Genomic DNA, 21,636 nt, shown 5'->3' with positions numbered 1-21,636 from the left:
GAGAAGATGAAGCTAGACTTCTCGCACTTGCACAGACAAGAGCCAATGGACACAAGTTGCAACATGGGAAATTCTGACTCATTATAAGGAAAACTCTTTTTTCCCACGAGGGTTGTCAGACACTGAAACAGGGGCCCAGAGAGGTTTTGGGATCTCCATCCTTGGAGATATTCAGACCTTGACTAGACAAGGCCCTGAGCAACCTGCTTTAAGTTAGCCTTGCTTTGAGCAGGGGGCTAGACCAAAGATTTCCAGAGGTCCCTTCCCACCTGTGATTATTATTCTGTGATTCTTTTGGGATAACAAAGACATTCTTCCTTTCATAGCGTGCTAGCCTCAGAGCACAGGATTGCTATAAGGGAAAAATAAAGGTTGCAGAACCACCCTAAATCTGACTCGCTCTCCCTTCCACAGACTTTGCTTTGCAGCCACATTCTTATTAAATATGACACTACAAAAAATATTTCTAAAAGAGTAAAAATTAGTTTGCAATGGCTCTATTGCATTTACAGCAAGTGCAATTGCCTGGTCCTACAAGCTGCCAATGCAGTCACTCCAATGCATTTAAGTAACTGAAAGTACCTGACTGCAGCACAGGCTGGAACTGGCCAGACATGCAGATTTCCTCCTGCTTCTGACGCAAAGTGCGTTGAATGGCTGGGGGAAGGCCATGAGGGTTGCGTGAGAAGATCAGGGAGTAGCCATCATCACAGGAGCCGTCCTCTTTCAGACTACGGCAAGCATAGGTAATAGCATAGTTATCATAGTCGGTGTCAATCACCCAGTAGTTGTCCCCTGAAACATCAAATCAGATGTGTTTGTCATAGTGGAAAACACAGAGCAAAGGCATGTATGTGCTATTCTAGCAGATGGAGACTTTACTTATGTCTACACTGTGAGGTGACGAATGGGGCATACACGGTGTGCCCCAAATCCACCGTTTCCCATCATGTTGTTATAGCACATGGCAACTGTGCTGAGAAAGCGCCAATGATGGATGACTCCCTATGGGCTGAGCTTGGCCCCGTTGCTGTCTGGTCTCTACCACACAGACAAGAGTACAGCCCACATCAAGGCATCAAACACATCCATGCTCTCTCTATCAGAGAACTCCACAGCTTGGATTGAAGCACAGGCCTGAGGGTTACAAGGTGGATGATGGGAAAGTGTGATCTTGAGAACAGGCTCAATTTCATTGAGACAATAGAAATAGCCACAAAGTTCTTAACAAAAAGGCTGGGTATCTCTTTACAAGATAGACTTGTTCAGCCAAGATTTGAACTTACTGCATTTTCACATTTGGTTTCTGTGACTAAAGGTGTTAGCTGGACCACATCTCTTCAGGTTTTAGATGACAAAATCTCTATATTTCCTGTCTAGCTGGGTGTATTGAGACAAAGGGCAAGCAGATCATATTTCTTATATGAATAGTCTCAGTAAAAGATGGCTTCTGTTTTCCAGCCTTGTTCTTCAGCTGAGTACATTTTAGTGCAGTTTATCTGCCAGTATGGAAGGAATGTATTTTGTCATGCACTAACAAGTTGAATCCCAACTGCCCAACTTCCAGAATTAGTCTCTCTGGCAACCCAACAGCTGTGGGGGATTCAGAAAGGAATTACAGGGTATGAAGGCTGCATAAATAAGATGTGGCACAAGGAATTTCTGTGAGAGGGACTTAAGGTAGTGCTGCAAACTTCTGCCATGCTTGCCTGACACGATCAGTGCCTTGTTGATGGGATGAAGATTTGGATTCATGTGTCATGTCCCACCAGTTATGAGGAATTCAGGGAGTCCAGGAAGAATTGCTTCCCTAGGTTCAGCACAGTGCTCAGCTGTACAAAGCCTATTTGCAATGTCAGCTATCTCTAAGCCGTGTCTTCCTTGTTAACTAAACTGGTGGATAGGTAGGGTCCCTGGGGAATTTCTGGATCCTACCCCTTCTGTGGAGATAAAAAGCTTCCTGGGGAATTTCTGAATCCTACCCCTTCTGTGGAGATAAAAACCTTGGAAAAAGCTTCCCCCTCCAAGGATGCTTTGTCTCCATTTGGAACAATTTGAGCTCAGCTGTTTTGACTGCTCATATACTGAAATACACAAGTTTGGGCAACCATAAACTATAGACTGACCCCAGGGGATTGAAGAAATTCACTCACCACCACTGGACAGGTAGCTAGCCAGGCCCTGGTACGTCATATACATTTTTGCTGGAGTGGTTGGGTCAGGTACTGTGTACTGAGCAGCCATATCAGCACAAATCACCCAGAACCTGTAATGACATCCATTGAGATCCTGCATGATTTCTGAAGAGGCCATTCAGAAATACACAACTATCATTTGAGTATTCTTCCCACATACATTGTATGCCATATCTGTTCAGCTTCATTTCGCCTTGTCTCAAAATATCCTAGAGCGCTTTGCTATTAAACCTAAGGTTCAGGGCAGCCTGCTTTACTCCATTATTCACCCAGTTAAATATTTTGGTTAGTTAACACTGAATAGCAGCAGAGTTAGTATTAGCCTGTAGAAAGTTTCTGTTTTTCTTCTCTATCTATACCCAGAAAACCACTTAATCCCTTCACGTGTAATCCCTTATAGTAGCCATCACCAAGGGACTTCCATCTGCCTATTCAGATCTCACAAAAGTATCCAAGAGCTAATTGAGTATTTTCCAAAGAAGTCTAAACAATATCACATTGAAAGATCCACTAATGTAACACTCATTTACACTCATTTCCTTCCCTCAAACCTGTTGAACTACTCACCTTCTCACAGGCTACACTGGCTCCCCTCTTTTTATTCCAGTTTATTTGCTTTACCAGGCTATCATTAAAGATTTTACTTTATTATTGAATTGGCAATTATACAATAGTTTTATCATGGGCCTAGACCAGAACTAGACTGAGAACTAACCCAGGACTCAATCACCTTTGGCCTCTAAGGTATTAATTTTATTGAGCTTGTCTTCTTGATAACAGCACCTCAGTCATGTTGTGCACTCAGGATAAATCACCATTCACACCATCTCTTTAGTATATCATGTCATCAGCTAGAGTTAGAAGTTAAGCACACACTTACCCAAAAAGCTTCACTCGGCCTTTAGAAGATGCTGTCATTGTGCCATCTTCCTCAACACTGTATTCAGCAGAGATATTGTCCTGAAGGAAAAGACCTTCTGGATCCTTCTTGGTTAGGGCATACCATTTCCCTGCATACTGAAATGAAAGATTATTGTTGTGGTGGGTTGACCCTGGCTGGATGCCAGGTGCCCACCAAGCTGCTCTATCACTCCCCCTCCTCAGCTGGACAGGGGAAAGAAAATATAACGAAAGGCTTGTAGGTTGACATAAGGACAGGGAGATCACTCAGCAATTAACTCGACTCGGGGAAATTAATTTAATTTATTACCAATCAAATCAGAGAAGGGTAATGAGAAATAAAAACACATCTTAAAACACCTTCCCCCCACCCCTCCCTTCTTCCTGGGCTCAACTTCACTCCCAAATTCTCTACCTCCTCCCCCCCTCAGCGGCACAGGGGGACGGGGAATGGAGGTTGCAGTCAGTTCATCACACGTTGTCTCTGCCGCTCCTTCCTCCTCACGCTCTTCCCCTGCTCCAGCATGGGGTCCCACCCACAGGAGACAGTCCTCCATGAACTTCTCCAACGTGGGTCCTGCCCATGGGCTGCAGTTCTTCACAAACTTCTCCTGCGTGGGTCCTTTCCACGGGGTGCTCTCCTTCAGGAACAGACTGCTCCAGCGTGGGTCCCCCGCGGGGTCACAAGTCCTGCCAGCAAACCTGATCCAGTGTGGGATCCTCTCTCCACGGGGTCACAGGTCCTGCCAGGAGCCTGCTCCAGAGTGGGCTTCCCGCGGGGTCACAGCCTCCTTCAGGCGCATCCACCTTCTCCGGTGTGGGGTCCTCCATGAGCTACAGGGTGGATATCTGCTCCACCGTTAACCTCCATGGGCTGCAGGGGGACAACCTGCTTCACCATGGTCTTCACCATGCGCTGCAGGGGAATTTCTGCTCCAGTGTCTGGAGCACCTCCTCCCCCTCCTTCTTCACTGACCTTGGTGTCTGCATAGTTGTTTCTCTCACATATTCTCACTCCTCTCTCCTGGCTGCTGTTGCACAGCAGTTTTTTCCCCTTCTTAAATGTTATCACAGATGTGCTACCACTGTTGCTGATTGGCTCAGCTTTGGCCAGCAGCAGGTCCATCTTGGAGCTGGCTGGAACTTGCTATGTCCGACATGGGGACAGCTTCTGGTGTCTTCTCACAGAAGCCACCCCTGCAGCCCCCCCACTACCAAAACCTTGCCACGCAAACCCAATACAATTGTCTGGATTAATCACCACTGCAAGACTGGCAGAAGACTCTAACTAGCCACTGCCTGGCCTATGGTAAAAGTCTGAGTTTGTGTGGGTGTGTACCACACAGGTTCTGCTATACAGTTCAACACACTCACCTGTATGCTCTTTTGTGAGGCATTAAAATAAATAGTTCTAGGAAGTCTGAATTTCTTTATGCATTTACTCTTTAGTACTTGAGACATTCATGGAGTGGTGGCCCAACATTGTAATCTTCTCTGAAATGCCATCCTGAAATGCTTCACCCATAACTCAGGATTTACTGCTGTGAATCATTTCAGTTATTCTCTATTCCCATTTAGACCTTGGTTTCTTTGTGAAGGATGTCAATAAGGAGACCAAATCATAGCCACAAAGCCGTTATCAAACTGGCTGGAGCCACCAGCCAGTTTCTCTTGTTGTGGCTGACAAGCTAAAGTCGAGCTTTTGCTCATGATCTCTGATGGTGTAAAGTGTCCATACAGAGAAGCAGAAAATGCTGACTATTCCCATGACAAAGAAGGAGTGTGTTAGGGTCACTAGCAATAAGAGGAAGTGAAATGAGATTAAGAAGAAGAATAAAATTCCTAGAAAAAAGTGACCTTGAAAATTTAAAACCAGTATGTGCCGAAATCAAAATAGGGTACAAGCAAGTGACTGTATGACTGGGAGAGCCTCAAAAATTACCTGTATCAGTAGAAATAATGGGGGAAGCAGAACATAGCTCTGATAAACTGAACTCTTCAGTTAAAGTGATGAAATCTGTCTGGGAAGTTACATGCTTAAGCAAGATTGAGATAGAATTTGTAACTTCCAAATACATGAGGCTAAGAATAACACTGCTTTATCAAAACACTGAAGTTCTCAAAGCATTCTCCCCAGAAATGTGTTTGTTTTCAGCAAGGCCAATTTTGTAGGAAAAAAGTTCTGGAACCCCACAAATTCTGGATGTGGCTGGAAATGATACGATGGCATGTTCTGTAGACAACCAGTCCAAACAGGTACTGGCACACCATTCTGGAACATTCCAAAACAAAGTTAGCCCTGGTTTTCTGTTCAGAGGCAGACAAATAAGACACCCTATTTAGAACTTAGACAGTCTTTGTTTAGGATACCCAGCTTAGTTAAAAATTTGTGTTAACCTGACTCCCAAGAATGGACAGCAGTGGATGTAAGTTCTCCAAGGGTACTTGTTTGACCTTTCCCTCTATTGATAATCTAAAAAGTGTTCCATTCATGGATTCCCCAAAACTGAAAGCCAATCTGAACTTGAGCTAATAGACGATTATGTCAAATATAATAGTCTAGCATCCCCAACATTTCTGTGGTCAGTGTTACCATAACGTCCATCAGGTTAAACACTAGCAAAAAAAGCGAACTGCAGAAACAGTGTTCCAGAGACAGTATATATAAAAAGGTAACATTCTAGTGACAAAGTTTAGATTAATACATCCTATACACTGGAAAACCAGTTTATACAGTGAAGCTTCTCCTGGTATATTGTGTTTAGTAGATGAAGTAGTCATAATTACCCTCTTTGGATCAAAATTGTCTTTCACAGAGAAAGACTCCACTGTACAGGTCTGAGCTAGGCTATATTCAACAGTGGAGAAGAGCAATGCCAGGAAAACATACTGTGCATATTTCATCCTGCAAGACAAAAGTAAACATGCAGAGTCTTATTTCTTGTAGCACACATGGATAGCTAGTGCTGTGCCTACAAATACATTCCCATTTTAAAACTAGTTTCATTCCATGCTGAGCACAGTACTATTTCACTGAGAAACCTGGATCAATGCTATGCCCGAATCCAGCCAGATCTGTATCCCTGACTACCAATGGCAATTACTTTGCCAGAGTATTTTGCTTTCCATTAGCAATAGTGCAGTTCACATAATTTTTACATTATAAATCGAGACAGACTCTGGATAAGGTTGATAAGAGTTGATAAAATTAGAAATTAATTGAATTTTTGTTTTGAGAACAAAAAAAATGTTCTGATGAGCTCTGACAAAACCTTGTTGGTTGGAAATACATAGTTTCTAAATTTTTCATGGTGCTTATCCACTTTGCTTTAAAACTAGCAAAACTGTGTTCTTTATGTTCAGTTTTCATCACCTAATCGGGCATTTCCTGGCTGTCTGCTCTAACAGCAAAATACATTTTAACAATAGTCTCAGTTAGATCATTTCCTCTACAAATTTAACAGATGATATTCAATCTCTGGAGGCTTGATCTGCCATTATAACACAGCCACAAGCTGGCCAAGGTTGTATTTATCTCCTAGTCTATGCCAGCTCACCCATATTCCAATATGCTTGGTCTCAACACTTCGGGAGAAGAGAGCACCTACCTAGACACTCTTGCAGAATATTTATGCCTGAATATCTGTTCTGATGCCAAGTTAAAACACAAGTATTTAAAACTGAGCTGAGCTACCAACCCTGGACTTCCAAACTCCCAAGCAGTTATTCTGTTCCCAACTGCAGCCACAAGCTTCAGTTTTCTGGTTTAGGAGATGCTAACCTGATTCTTCTCTGCTGAATATTGACCTACCTGTTGGGACAGAGATGCTGGAGGTCACTGAGACTACTCTGCTACAGTCTTTGGGCTGTAGTCAGCAGGAGAGTTTCATGTGAATTGCCCTCCATCTGCCTTTAAATAATGGGTCTGCAAAGTTTCCAATTGGTTATTTTTGCTCATGTGCCTGAATGAAACGCTTAATCTTGGATAATCCATTATGTAAAAACCAACAGTAATCCCCATACTGGTGGGTCTGACTGCTATACTAATACAAACACAGCTTTTGCATAATGGAAAAAGCAGCCCAGAAAGCTAATAAGCCTGCTGAAGTGCCTGTACCACACTCTTGTCTCATTCAATTCTTCCTGCTCCTTACACATGTTAATCAGAAACTCACGGACCAGACATATGCATCTGCATAGGCATGTTTTCACATTTGCTCATTTGCCTTGGGTAGATCTAGCATGAGCGCTTCTAATACTTGCATCATCAAATTAAGGTGATCCTCCTGCAAGAGCTGATAGATGTTACACATTATCTGCTGAATGAAAAACAAGATTTTGCCTCCAAGTCCACATCAAAACCTTGGAGGCCCAAGTTCCCCTATGCATCAAAACTTCTCCATACACATTCTTCCCAGGTTGTCTCATCAACATTTCCAGTTGCACAAATACTATAGCTTTCCTTCCCCAGATGTTCCTGCTAGAACCCTTCCATGTAGGTACAATAAAGCACAAATTAATAGGAAGCCAGAAAACACTTGAAAAAACTTTTTGGTAGTGAACTGTATCCACCTTCCTTATTTAATTTTTTTGACTGTCCAGAGAATTTCTCTTCTGCACAGGCTATCCATGTACCCAGACTTTTTCTACCCAGAAATTCTTACCTGGGTAGAAGTTAAAAATGCAGGAAATTTGTCCAGGACTTGCCAGCTTTGACAGTTACTTCTCCAACTGGGCCACTGGGCATCCAGAAGTCTTGGACATATCCATTAGGCATGACTCTACAGTTCCTACAGAGTAAACCTAGGGAGTCCTGAACCTTTTGGTACTGCTTCAGCAGTCTGGGCATCCACAGTAAGTCTGAAGCTTTCCAAATATGTTGGACTTGCTGCAATCACTTGTCCAGAAACTCTGGAACAGAAACATGCAACTTCTCTCCATGTGTGTAATGTGTTGCTTTCCAGACAATTTGTTTAGGATTGCCCATTATATGGGAAAGACAATGTTTGCTGCCAGGGGAAAATCTTATTTGAGCTGCCTCTGTGCAGATTCCACCTACATTTTAGAGGCACTGATATTTTGCATGTGCATGTCTGGGGGAAAGACTTAGTGTAATCTGTTCTTCCAAGTGTTCAGAGTAAAACCGTCTTTTGGTGGTTGTTTTGCATGCAAACCCTTCACAAACAATGCCTTAAGTAAAAAGGCAGAAGCTTGCCGAGCACAGAATTGCTGCTCCCCTCTCACTCCAAAAGGCATTGGCCCATTGGTCATGAGAGCTGACTTGAACAGTACTTATTTGCACAGGATGTTCCAGGAACAAAGCTCTCTGGGGTATCAGAGCTGCAGGGGAGAAGTTACACATGGGGGAGACAGATGGTTTTGCTCATTGTAGGGACACTAAGAGCCTAGAATAGGAGCCCTTTGGAATTTTAATATAGGGATTTTTTTTTTCTTTTTTTTTTTTTAAATCAGCCACATCAAAAAGTAAGTACCCTTGTGGCTACTTCCTCACAGCAACACCTCAGGATCTACATTTGCATAGAGCTCAGTGTACTCAGTAAGTGGCTTTCTTTGGGGAAGATGGAGCACTTTAGTGCTGTCCAGCATTATACTGCTGGTCCAGGAAGATTTTTTGGGAAATACCAGAGGTCCCTTAAGAGAGAGCTCCACTCCTTATCCCACCTGCAGGTCTCTTAAAGCAATGGCCCCTTCTCCCTGGGCTTTTTGGATGGTCTTATCTGGGGACACCAAGACCTGGAAGTATAGGGAGATAAAATATGCTCAGCTGCTGTGACCAGGTCCTGGGTGCCCCATGCCCTGGGCAATGTGGATCTACCTTGTCCTGCTTGAACCCTTGGCCTGTTTTTCTACAATGATGCCAAATGGCCATTCTCTGAGATGAGATCCAGAGATCATAGAATCATAGAATCATTTAGGTTGGAAAAGACCTTTAAGATCGAGTCCAACCATTAACCTAGCACTGCCAAGTCCACCACTAAACCATGTCCCTAAGCACCACATCTACACATCTTTTAAATAACTCCAGGGATGGTGACTCAACCACTTCCCCAAGCAGACTGTTCCAATGCTTGACAACCCTTTCGTGAAGAAATTTTTCCTAATATACAGTCTAAACCTCCCCTGGCGCAAATTGAGGCCATTTCCTCTTGTCCTATTGCTAGTTACTTTGGAGAAGAGACCGACACCCACCTCGCTACAACCTCCTTTCAGGTAGTTGTAGAGAGCGATAAGGTCTCCCCTCAGCCTCCTTTTCTCCAGGCTGAACAACCCCAGTTCCCTCAGCCATTCCTCATAAGACTTGTTCTCCAGACCCTTCACCAGCTTTGTTGCGCTTCTTTGGATGCGCTCCAGCACCTCAACGTCTTTCTTGTAGTGACTGGCCCAAAACTGAACACAGTATTCAAGGTGCAGCCTCACCAGTGCCCTGCTTCAGCAGGGTGCTGAAGGGATTGCACAAGGCTGACAGCTTTCCACACTGAGCATCAAGATAACAAGCTCTCTTAAGTCAGGCACAACTTGTCCTCATGTACACACTATACCAGCTACCTGTTTGGCTTCCCCAGGCAGCATCCCTTTTCCTCGCGTTTCTCACCAACATCATTTACTTTGTTTAGGAGTGAAAGGAAAACCAACTAAAGGCCCATTTAATATCTTTTCAATTGTTCTTTAAATGGCCAAATAATGTAAAGTGCTTTTTGAGGTCTGGATGCCAGTCAACTTTTCAAAGGATTCTCACCTGAAACAGAATTCAAGTGCAAAACGGTTCCTTTCCAACACAAACTGAATGGTTATTTGAGAGAGGCTGAATTGCAGCATTTTCTGTAAATTAGAAAGGCTTCAAAACACTTATCACTTAGTCTGTTTTCAACAAAGCTTAGTTTAGGTCCCTGTGAAACATAGGTGACACTTGAAGCCATACTTAGGTGACCAGTTAATCCCAAAGGGATTATACACATGCTAATAATAGCTAATTACAGCACAAGATTTTGGTTGGTGGCCATAACATCTGTCACTGCATGCTTTGCTGTTTGCAGCAAGAAGGAAAAAATTTGCACTAGCCCTTCAGTTTCACAGTATTATGGTAGTTCATGTTGGTCTTAGAAAAAAAGAGAGGATTCTAGAAAAACATCAGAGTATATTTCTGAATCAGTTAAAACTGATGTAACATGAAATGACCCTTCCAAAAACAAAGAGGTACAGGATGAGCTGGCTAAAGAAGAAGGGCCAAGGGCCCTTTCCAGGCCTGCCCATCATGATGCATGTCTTCAGATCAAGACTGAGACTGACTGTTTGTTTTCTGAAAAAGGTGGTCTGAACAAACAAAACATACGTTCCATTTACTGGACTCAGCACAGGTGTAATCAGTAGATTTACCAGTCTGCAGTAAAACATATATTCAGACAAGGTGCTTTAGTGATACATTCTGCCCTATGAGACATAGGAAAAGGAATTTTGGTCTTGGAATAAGCATTGGGTAAGCTGCTCTGGGATTTACTGCAATTGCTCTGCCAGCTTAGATTTAGCAATCTGTCCTAGCTCAGCAACAGATGGAACATTGTGAGAGCTCTAAATAGCCTCTCCCATCAGGCATTAAATTCCCTGCTGTTCAGCTAGCAATCAAATGGTGTGCTTATTTACTAGGGTTCTTGAGAACAACTAAATATAGATGCATTTTGAGTTGCCTTTGACAAATGGAGTGGTTATTTTTCATTAAGTAGAGAGAATTTCCTCCTCTAGCTTTGTCTAATTGATATTCTTAACAAAGCAGAGCTTCCTTACAGAGTATCTGTGGTGGGTTAACCTTGGCTAAGGGCCAGACACCCACCCAGCTGCTCGTTCGCTCCCTGTCCTCAGCAGGACGGGGGAGAAAATAAAATGAAAAAAAAGGCTCATGGGTTGAGATAAAGACAGGGAGATCACTTACCAATTACCATCACAGGCAAAACAGATCCAACTTGGGGAAAATTTAATTTATTGCCAATTAAAATAGATTCAGGTAGTGAGAAACAAAGACAAACATTAAAACAACACCTTTCTTTCCCCCTCTCTCAGGCTCAACTTCATTCCTTCATTCCTGACTCCTCTACCCCCCACCTCAAAGCAGTGCAGGGGGAGATGGGAGGGGATAGTCAGTGCATAATGGTTCTTCTTGCAGGAGTAGGGATGTGATTGTGCCCCTGTACTCGGCACTGGTGAGGCCGCACCTCGAATACTGTGTTCAGTTTTGGGCCCCTCACTACAAGAAGGACGTTGAGGTGCTGGAGCGTGTCCAGAGAAGGGCAACAAGGCTGGTGAGGGGTCTGGAGAACAAGTCTTATGAGGAATGGCTGAGGGAACTGGGGTTGTTGAGCCTGGAGAAAAGGAGGCTGAGGGGAGACCTCATCGCTCTCTACAACTACCTGAAAGGAGGTTGTAGCGAGGTGGGTGTCAGTCTCTTCTCCCAAGTAACTAGCAATAGGACGAGAGGAAATGGCCTCAAGTTGCGCCAGGGGAGGTTTAGATTGGACGTGAGGAAAAATTTCTTTACTGAAAGAGTGGTTAAACATTGGAACAGTCTGCTTGGGGAAGTGGTTGAGTCACCATCCCTGGAGGTATTTAAAAGATGTGTAGATGAGGCACTTAGGGACATGGTTTAGTGGGCATGGTGGTGTTGGGTCGATGGTTGGACTCGATGATCTTAGAGGTCTTTTCCAACCTCAATGATTCTATGATTCTCTGCCGCTCCTTCCCTCTCGCACTTTTCCCCTGCTCTGGCATGGGATCTCCCATGGGCTGCAGGCCCTCAGGAAAAAAAAATCTGTTCCAGTGTGGGCTTTTCCATGGGCTGCAGTTCCTATCAGGAAAGCTCTGTTCTGATATGGGTTCTCCACGGGCCACAGTTCCTTCTGGAAATATCCATCTGCGCCAGCATAGGTCTTCCACAGGCTGCAGTGAATATCTGCTCTGGCACGATGGGGCACCTCCTCCCCCTCCTTCTGCAACCTTGGTGTTCCCTCTGTTGTTTCTCACTCTTTTTGTTCCCTCCTCCTCTCTCTGTCCAACGTTTTTGCCCTTTCTTAAATATGTTTTCACAGAGGTGCCACCAACTTCGCTGACTGGCTGAGCTGTGGCCTGCAGTGAGGCCACTGCTGAGCTGGCTGGAACTGGCTCTGTCCCACAAAGGCCACCCCTACAGCCCCTCCTGCTATCAAAACATTGCCACGTACACCCAATACAGTATCACATATGCATGCCTATGTATTGGGGGACCTAGGTTCGTGCCCAGATCTGCCAATGGCTGAAACATTGGCATTTTTTTCGAGTCCCTCCCCAAGGCAAGAGAAATAAGGTTTTCCCATGGTGGTAGAACACATGAAGGTCATTGAAGGACATCAGTTAAGAAGTGCTCGGTTTATGTGGCTTCAGCTCAGAATTGCCAATTTTTCCCAAATCAAGAAAGTCATACAATATAGAAGTTCCTGTGTGATTCAAGTGTAAGGTTCTTGGTTGTGTTACATCATTAGGTAAAAGCAAGTTAAATCATTGCTTTATGAATTTGAAGGTGCCATTTAAATACTTCAGTTTTAAATGGCATAAAATGAAATGCCCCTTTCCTTTCTAAACTAAGAGAACGTCATTTTCTTGGTGTGAAGACCAGAGCCTCTTGCTCTCTTGTAAACATGACACAGCTCGAACAGAGACAGTACACGCATTTCTCTGCACTTATCAAGTAAAAACAGGGAGCAGCTCAAAGCAGAGAGGAGTGGACAGACACAGCTACCTCTGCTAGCAAAGGGGAGACAATTCTTAATGGGAATGGTCTCTTCCATACTGTAACTACCATATACTACTAATGGCGTTTAACACCTAGGTCACTTTCCCTAAGCTACATGGGCAAAAAGAAAGGCTCTAAAGCCCACTATTATTCTTCACACAGCACCTGCTCCCCTCACAATCCAAATGTTTACCAAGGAAGAGACCAGTAGCTGATCCATCCATTAGCTAGCAATGGAATGAGACCATGCAAAGCAACTTGTGGGAACCCCAAACAAGCTCTGATCCCTTTAAAAGTTTTTTTTTGGGTTTTGTTTTTTTTTTTTCTTTTCTGGCAAATCATCCCAGCTTTTGGAATAGAATAGTTTCAGTTGGAAGGGACTCCAGCTTGTTCATCTTATCATATGTATCTGTGTTGAGTATGGACCAGCCCAGAAACTGTCAAGGACTTGGAGAGGCAAAAAGAATGAAACAGTGAAATAGCCAAAGTGTCTGTTCCTTAAAGACACAGAAATATAATGTTACATGATATACTTTTAGGAAAACATAAGCTCTAGACTAGCCACAACCTAGCAATAAGTGATTGTGTGTATGTTCTGAACCTGTCGGTTCCCAACAACTATCGATTCTTTGGTACACTAACTCCTCAGCTGACAAATCTGCCCAGATCTCAGGAGTATCTGTATTATAGAGGCTCAAGGAACCTCAGTCCATTTCAGCATATGGAAAGCTAGTTTGGTGTCGGTATAACACTGTGCCTGTGTTAAGGCAGACATCAGAACTATGAGAGCAAGTCTGTGAACCTTGAGATCTAGAAGGGAAAGCAAGATGGTCTGGACACTTTTCATACATGTTTAGTGACTCTGTGTTTGGTCTTAGCATTTTTGCTGTTCAGTGACAAATGTAAATTGAATAGGTAACTCAAGTCCTTTTGTTTGCTAACAGAACTCTTTTTCAAGAGAAGCCAAGAGCTGGATGTCTCTACAGGATTTGAGGCTAGCATAGTAACATTTTTCAGCAACAGTGGCTTAAGTTATAGTTGTTGTTGACAGATATAATAGCTGGCCACACTATTTCTCATAGATGTGCATGCCAGTTTTGTGCAATGTGTTGTGTACCATCTGGTCCACATGACTCAAACTATTATACCTTTAGACATGTCCTGGTTTCGGCTGGGATAGGGTTAATTTTCATCCTAGTAGCTAGTATAGTGCTGTGTTTTGGATTTAGCATGAGAATAATGTTGATAACACACTGATGTTTTAGTTGTTGCTAAGCAGTGTTTATACTAAGTTAAGGACTTTTCAGCTTCCCATATTCTGCAAGCAAGGAGGGAGCATAGCCAGGACAGCTGACCCAAACTGGCCAAAGGGGTATTCCATACCATACGACATCATGCTCAGTATATAAACTGGGGGGAGTTGGCCGGGGGGCAGTGATCACTGCTCGGGGACTGGCTGGGTGTCAGTCGGCGGGTGGTGAGAGGTTGCATCACTTGTTTTTCCTGGGTTTTGTTCCTCTCTCTCTGTTGTTGTTTTCCTTTTCATTACATTTTATTATTATTATTATTATATTTCAATTATTAAACTGTTTTTATCTCAATCCACGAGTTTTCTTACTTTTGCCCTTCCGATTCTCTCCCCCATCCCACCTGGGGGGGGGGAGGGTGAGTGAGCGGCTGTGTGGTACTTGGTTGCCGACTGGGGTTAAACCACGACAAGACAATAGGTCAAAATGGCCATGTTACTACACAGCAGCTGCTTATAGTTAGATGTCAGATCAAAGAATGCTAAAACTAAATGATGCAAACACAGCTGGGTGCAGAAAGGCTTCTTCCTCCAACAGACTGAACATTCCATACACAGCTCCACAGTGTATTTCATAAGTCCTGGGTGCTCCAGGAAAGGGCTAGATGGCCATATGCTAGTTGTGCATGGATGCCCTGAAAGGAGATCACGAAAATATATTGACAATTCTGGTACAATGCTATTCTCAGCCATAGCAAAGAACTATACCTCCATGAGAGTCTCATCTTGTTCATCAAATGGTTTCCCATCTTTTCTGTTATAAAATGTGACAATGCCCACAATTTCTTTTTTTGTTGACTATTGACATGGAAAGAATATTTTTGATAGTCCATCCTGATTCATCCAGAGGACCTTCCTTGAAGCAATAGCAAACAGAAAGAGGTCATACACTTAATATATTTTCTAAATGCATCAGCACTCCCCGTTTACATCAAAGCTATGAACTAAAGGAACATTATGTGCCTAATACCGATTCTAAATTGCATTTCTGTAAACAAAAAAAGAATTCTTGATAGCACTGGGAGCTTTCACAGTACCTGAAAGTTAAACATCTCATCTGCAGCAGCATTCAAAATGTTGCAAATCTAGAGAATCACAAAAATATTGTGTGTTTACAATGTGAGCACTGTGAAATTTAAATACTAAACTCAAAAACTGTTGAAAAGCATTGTTAGCTTGGCTTCCTGTCAGAAACCCTTAATGAAATCTAAGTACTCACAAATCCGCTTTCAGCCACATATGTTGGGAGTCCAGTAACAAGTGCCCAGTGTTCTGGGGTAGGATTTCTGAATGAAAAGGGAAAAAATCAGGATATAGATTTACCATAATACTAATGATAATCATGGAGATGAAATGTATCTGATTAATTGCACAGCCCTCATTTGCATGGCTCATTCTTATTTATCAAGCAGTCCTGTTATGTTCAAAGGACTTAACTGTGCAAGCAAAAATTATTCATATAAGTAAATGTTTTATATGGAATTAGGCTCCTTCTAGTAACTAAGGTTGGAGGACTCTTACCAAGGATTCAATACAGAATAGCTCATAAAATATTGCAGTCTTTTGAGTATTTCACTTAGAAGAAAAAGATGCAACTAGAAGTGGGGATTGTGTTTTGGGATTTAAACACACAGAAAGATAAAAGAAACAGGTAAAAAGTGTGATAAATCCTGCCAGTCTTATCCAGGCTGAACTTCTGAACAGTGCTTTACAAAAATAATGGCAGGCCTTCCTGATACATGAAGTTGGATATCTAATTTATGTAGATGCAGAATGGTGTGGCCCAGAGTTAGATGAAACTTCTGGTATGGCAGATATTTCAGTCAGTCACTTGACATTCAGCCACATTCTACTTTGTTGTATTGATATTCATATGTTTTGAATGATGGAGTAGCTGGATGAACCAAGAGAATTTCCATTTTGAAAAGTTGCATGAGAAAGGGTGGAAAGTGAGGGTGTTTAGGGAGGTGGAAGGGTATAAAAGAAGGCATCTCAAAAGGTGAAGAGCACATGGTGCAGGTATACATAGAAAGAAGAGCCGTGAGAGACAAAGAAACTTCTTGTATTTGATAATTGGCTAGAAAGTTCCATCGGAGAGAGATTCTGCTTGTCTCCTCTCATCTTTTGGAAGGAGGGGGTGAAGGGAGACCAAAGATGAGAGGAGATCTTCTGGAAATCATAGTTTGGAGAGTTAAGAGAGTATGAGTAACAGTGATTTATGGAGAAAGTTTCCATTTCCTTATGGATTTCATTAAATCACAGGGAATCTTTGTTTCAGCTATGCTCTGTATCATTATATACTATGCAGAAACAATAGCAGTAGGCTGGCTACTAATATTTAGTGTATTCATGGGATAACTAATATCTTCCTTTCCATGTAAGATATAATTGATAACTTTGTAAAAGACTATTTCCTACAAATAAAGAGTGGTGTTAAAATTAATGGCGGGAGAATCCAGCCAGACAGGAGAGGAAAAAAATATCTGGTTATTACTTACTCTGCCATCAGGAGTACAAGGTTCCCAAGTAAGGGAGAGCTTCTCCCAGCAGGACTGGCCACAAATAAAAAAATTCCTGTTGTTAAAATGAAAGTAATATTTTTAGCGTAGAAAAGTGAATTCTACCTTAAACCGCAAAATACCTGCTGCTCTACCATGCTGTCTTAGGTACTCTATACACAAAGTGCAAAACAATATAGCTAGACCATTTTTAGGTAGCAGAATTGTGTGCATAATTTAGGAAGTGTCAGGTGCAGTATAAAGCAATACGTGATCATGTACTGTTTATCTATTGGTCCTCTGCTTCATTAGAATAGAATAGTTCCAGTTGGAAAGGACCTGCAATGATCATCTAGTTCCAGTTGGAAGGGGCCTACAATGATCATCTAGTCCAACTGCCTGACCAAAAGTTAAAGCATGTTAAGGTCATTGTCCAAATGCCTCAAACACTGACAGGCATGGGGCATTGACCCAAATACCAGGGTTAACCCACAACAATTGTTAAAGGTGAAAACAGTGGTATCTAATTAGTGTTGCACAAGTAACTTGACTTCTCTCATTTTGTATTTGCATGTATCTACATTTCACCTAACAGCCTAGATATCATTTATGTGGATGAGTGCTTGAAGATGCTACTGGGAGTTTCACAGATATCTTACTATACTTTTGCTATCCACAGACTTTGGGTTTGCATTCCAGGCTTTAGCCAGAATGCTGTTTAATGGTCAGACACATTTTCCCCCCTCCTTTTGTCTTCCCAGCCTCTGGCTCCATATTCATTCTCCATATCCAGCCCGTCCCAGGTTTCCTCTGCTGATACTGGTTCCCAGTGATAAGTTCTCTCTTCTACCCTTTCTGTATCCCCAGGTTCTTCATTTGTATAAAATGCATGAAAAAATGCTTCCCCCCCAGTAATTATAACTCAAAATTGATTTGCACTTTGACTGCCAAAATAAAACATCCCCAGAAATTGCCCCTCAGTGGCTAGCAGCAATGCAGAAAGACATGCTGTGTTAGTACAACAAACATGCAAATGCTTACCTTCTGCTTGGTTGTATCCAGGAGACCTACTGAGTACCTGTCACAGTTCAGATATGCTCTCACTGTGTAAAAAGCCTTGTGGAACTGCCTCTCTATATCTGTCAGTTCCTCAAAAACCTTATTAGCTGACCACAACAGGACCTGCAGAATAAGAACCAAATGTGAGCATAGCCTCTCCTGGGAAGGAGAAAGGAAGTAATTGTACTATGCCACAGTTCCTGAAAAGTGAAATAGTACTCAATAATGCAGAACTTAAAAACATTGCTTATTCATCTTCTATTACTAGGTAAGGATGTACTCCAAAAAGCAGAGTTAGGTCAACGCTATATGCAATGTAAAAATCCCACCTTAGACATATAATGCAAAAATGTAGTATTCCTAAATAAAGAGATTGCCTCATTTATATTTTCTACCTTTGGAGTGGTATCTGTTCTGCAAGCAAAATACTGCATCTAAAAATAGTTAACATTAGAGTTGCAAAGTTAAGTGGTTAGAAATTTGAAATATCTGCTTTAACACAGCTCTCTTGTTTATTTGCATTACCATATGATCTTTTTTTAACCTATGGGACACCTGCCCCATTCCATGCCATGAACAGACTTGCTCTGGGGGTGTACCCTTAGAGGAAGCTGTTGCTTATAGGCTGCATGCTTCATTCGTTAAAAAAAAACATGGAGGCTAATCAATGAACAAGGCAGGTATTTCTAGCAGCAAAAAGAGGGTCTATTGGCCCTAGGAAGTGGGAGTGAGCAGGGGGAACTTCTGTTTCACAGAATCACATGAAATGGTAGGCGAGTCACCTACGGAAGATGTCTCAGTCTGCAAATATGTATATGTGCTTTGCTTTCTGAGTTCAAGAGAAATTTCCACTTGCAGATCTGCAATTGTGGATTAAGTTCCTTGCCCTGGTAGCAGACAAGGGGGAAAAAGCCATGCCTGTGGGAGGCATCAGAGTCAACCAAGCCTAAACTATGCATCAGCACCAAGAGGAAGCAGCAAGTGATAGCAGTGGGAGACTGTCCTGAGGGGAACAGAACCTCCCACCTGCTGTCTAGGGACGTCTGGTGCTTGCTGGGGTCTTGGATCCAGGCTGTCATGGAGAGACTGAGAAGGCTTGCCTGGCCCTTGAATTGTTAACCCCTGCTGCTTATTCACGTGAGCACCAATTGTTGTGATGGAGGACCTTGAGCACATCAAGAGTCACTATATGGCCCTAGGGTAAAAGGGATGGGGCCCAGGTGTTCTTAATCCTGCTAGTGAAGGGGAAAGTCTTGGGGAGAAGCATATGGACCCTGCAGGTCAATACCTGATTGCACAGCTAGTGTCATTGACAGAGTGATGATTTTTTTATTTGTTTCTTTTTACAGACACAGGACACACTTTGAGGACTGCTAGGGAGAGATGGGATGCACCTGATGATGTGATGTAAGAGCATATTTGCCAACAGGCCGGCCAACCTGGTGAGAAGAGCTTTAAATGTGTAATGATGGAGGAGGGAGCTGGTTACCCAGTTAGAAGAGGAAGTGGTGGACAGGAGACAAAAGAACAGGATAGAGGGTAAGAGGAACAAGACAGACCTCAGGAACCTGATGAACAAGAGACCATATTACTTACAGTATCTCCTGGCTTTTGCAAGTTAACAACCTTAACATCCCAGATGAGCTTTGAGAATGTTAGAATAGAATAGTTCAGTTGGAAAGGACCTACAACAATCATCTAGTCCAAGAGGAGTTCCCTGTTCAGCCAAGCTGGTCTGCCCCGCTTGCTTGCCTTTTGACACAATGGGATTGCCTGCTCCTGTGCTTTTAAAAGGTGGTTCTTAAAAACTGACCAGCTCTCATGGACCCCTAAGCCCTCAAAAGCAGATTCCCAGGGGACACTGCTAACTAGCTCCCTGAGTAGCTTAAAGTTTGCTCTCTTGAAATAGAGTAGCAACTCTGCTGACCTTTTTTTCTCATTACACCAAAAATTTTGAACTCAACCATTTTGTGATCACTGTGGCCAAGACAGCCTCCTACCATCACATCCCCCACGAGTCCTTCTCTATTCACAGATAACAAGTCTAGGAGGACACCTTTCCTAGTTCGCTCACTGAGTACTTGTGACAAGAAATTATCTTCCACATACTTCAGGAATTTCCCAGACTTGCTTGTCACAGCAGTATGATATTCCCAGTTGATGTCTGGGAAGTTGAAGTCTCCCATAAGGACAAGGGCTACTGATCCAGAGATTTCTCCTAATTGCCTATAGAATAACTCATCAGTGCTATCATCCTGGCTGGGCGATCAGTAGTAGACACTCATAATGACATCTGCTTTGTTTTCCATCCCCCTAATCCTCACCCAGAGGCTCTCCACCACATCATCTCTAACTGTAAGGGCTGTACAGTCAAACCTCTCCCTTACATACAGTGCAACTCCTCCACCTCGCCTGCCCTGCCTATCCCTCCTGAACAGCCTGTAGCCCTCCATCCCAGCACTACAGTCGTGAGACTCATTCCACCAAGTCTCACTAATACCAAAGACATCATAGCTCTGGGAATGGACCAATGCTTCCAGTTTGTCCTGTTTTGTTCCTCATGCTGCATGTGTTGGTGTACAAGCATTTCAGATGTGCTCCTAAACCCTCAGTGCTCCCTGGAGCAGTGTAAACGCTCACATTAGCATTGCCACCCTCAGGCAGTGCCATGCCATCCCTTGGCTTACCTTCAGCTCTCCTGATGGTATCCCCTTCCCCCATCAATCCTAGTTTAAAGCCCTGTCAATCAGTCCTGAGAGCTTATGAGCAAAGAAGTGTTTCCCCCATTGGGACAGGTGGATCCCATCAGTCCCCAGCATACCTTGTGTCTCAAAGACTCTTTCGTGGTTATAAAAAAACAAGTTCTGGCAGAGATGCCAGTCTTGGAGCCAGGTTGTCGTGGTTTAACCTCAGTTAATTGGCAACTGAGCACCACACAGCTGCTCGCTCACTCCCCCCCATCCCCGGTGGGATGGGGGAGAGAGTTGGAAGAGTAGAAGTGAGAAAAATCATGGGTTGAGATAAAAACAGTGTAATGATTGAAATAAAATGATAATAATAATGTAATAATAATACACAAAGCAAGTGATGCACAGTAGAATTGCTCACCACCCGCTGACCGATGCCCAGCCAGTCCCCGAGCAGCGGCCCCCCTGGCTAGCTTTCCCCAGTTTATGTACTGAGCATGACGTCACATGGTATGGAATGTCCCTTTGGCCAGTTTGGCTGTGCCCCCCTCCCAGCTTCTTGTGCACCTCCAGCCTTCTCAGTCGGTAGAGCATGGAAAACTAAAAAGTCCTTGGCTAGTGTAAGCATTACCTAGCAACAACTAAAACATCGGTGTGTTATCAACATTGTTGTAGTCCTAAATCCAAAACACAGCACTGTACCAGCTACTAGGAAGGAAATTAACTCTATCCCTGCTGAAACCAGGACACAGGTGTTGATGTCTTGGGCTTGCCTGTGTCTTCCAATGTCTCTCCCCATTACTGGGAGCGTTGAGGAAAACAGCACCTGTGCTCCTGAATCCTTTAGTATTCTTCCCAGGGCCCTGAAATCTCTTTTGATTGAACTTCGACTTCTTGTTGCAACATCATTGGTACCCACATGAAAGAGCAGGAGTGGGTAATAATCCAAAGGCTGTACTAAGCTCATCAGTTGTCTGGTGACATCCCTGATCCAGGCCCCAGGGAGGCAGTAAACTTCCATGAAAAGAGGGTCCAGTCTGCAGATGGATGCCTCCTTTCCCCTCAGGAGGGAGTCACCTATGACCATAACTTGCCATTGTTTCTTCTTGGCACTGGTCTTAATGCAGCTCTTGATGCGAGGGGTTGTTTGATCTGACCTTGGTGAGAGAACTTGCACAGATTCCTCTTCTTCCATCTCATCGTGTCCTTTGTCTAC

The 21,636-nt window shown here is 43.2% G+C and overlaps 1 protein-coding gene across 1 annotated transcript; it reads right to left on the bottom strand.

Annotated features, from left to right (window-relative positions):
* Positions 1-550: 550 nt before the first annotated feature.
* On the bottom strand, positions 551-5,999 carry LOC143172246 (purpurin-like). Its single transcript, XM_076361471.1, has 4 exons — positions 5,883-5,999; positions 3,076-3,212; positions 2,154-2,266; positions 551-795 (listed from the first exon to the last, which is right to left on the bottom strand). The coding sequence occupies exons 1-4, from the start codon at positions 5,997-5,999 to the stop codon at positions 551-553; spliced, it is 612 nt and encodes a 203-aa protein (XP_076217586.1).
* Between the last annotated feature and the right edge of the window lie 15,637 nt (positions 6,000-21,636).

The sequence above is a fragment of the Aptenodytes patagonicus genome, chromosome W (assembly GCF_965638725.1).
Source record: "Aptenodytes patagonicus chromosome W, bAptPat1.pri.cur, whole genome shotgun sequence".
NCBI lineage: Eukaryota > Metazoa > Chordata > Aves > Sphenisciformes > Spheniscidae > Aptenodytes > Aptenodytes patagonicus.
This window is presented reverse-complemented; position numbering and strand designations above follow the sequence as displayed.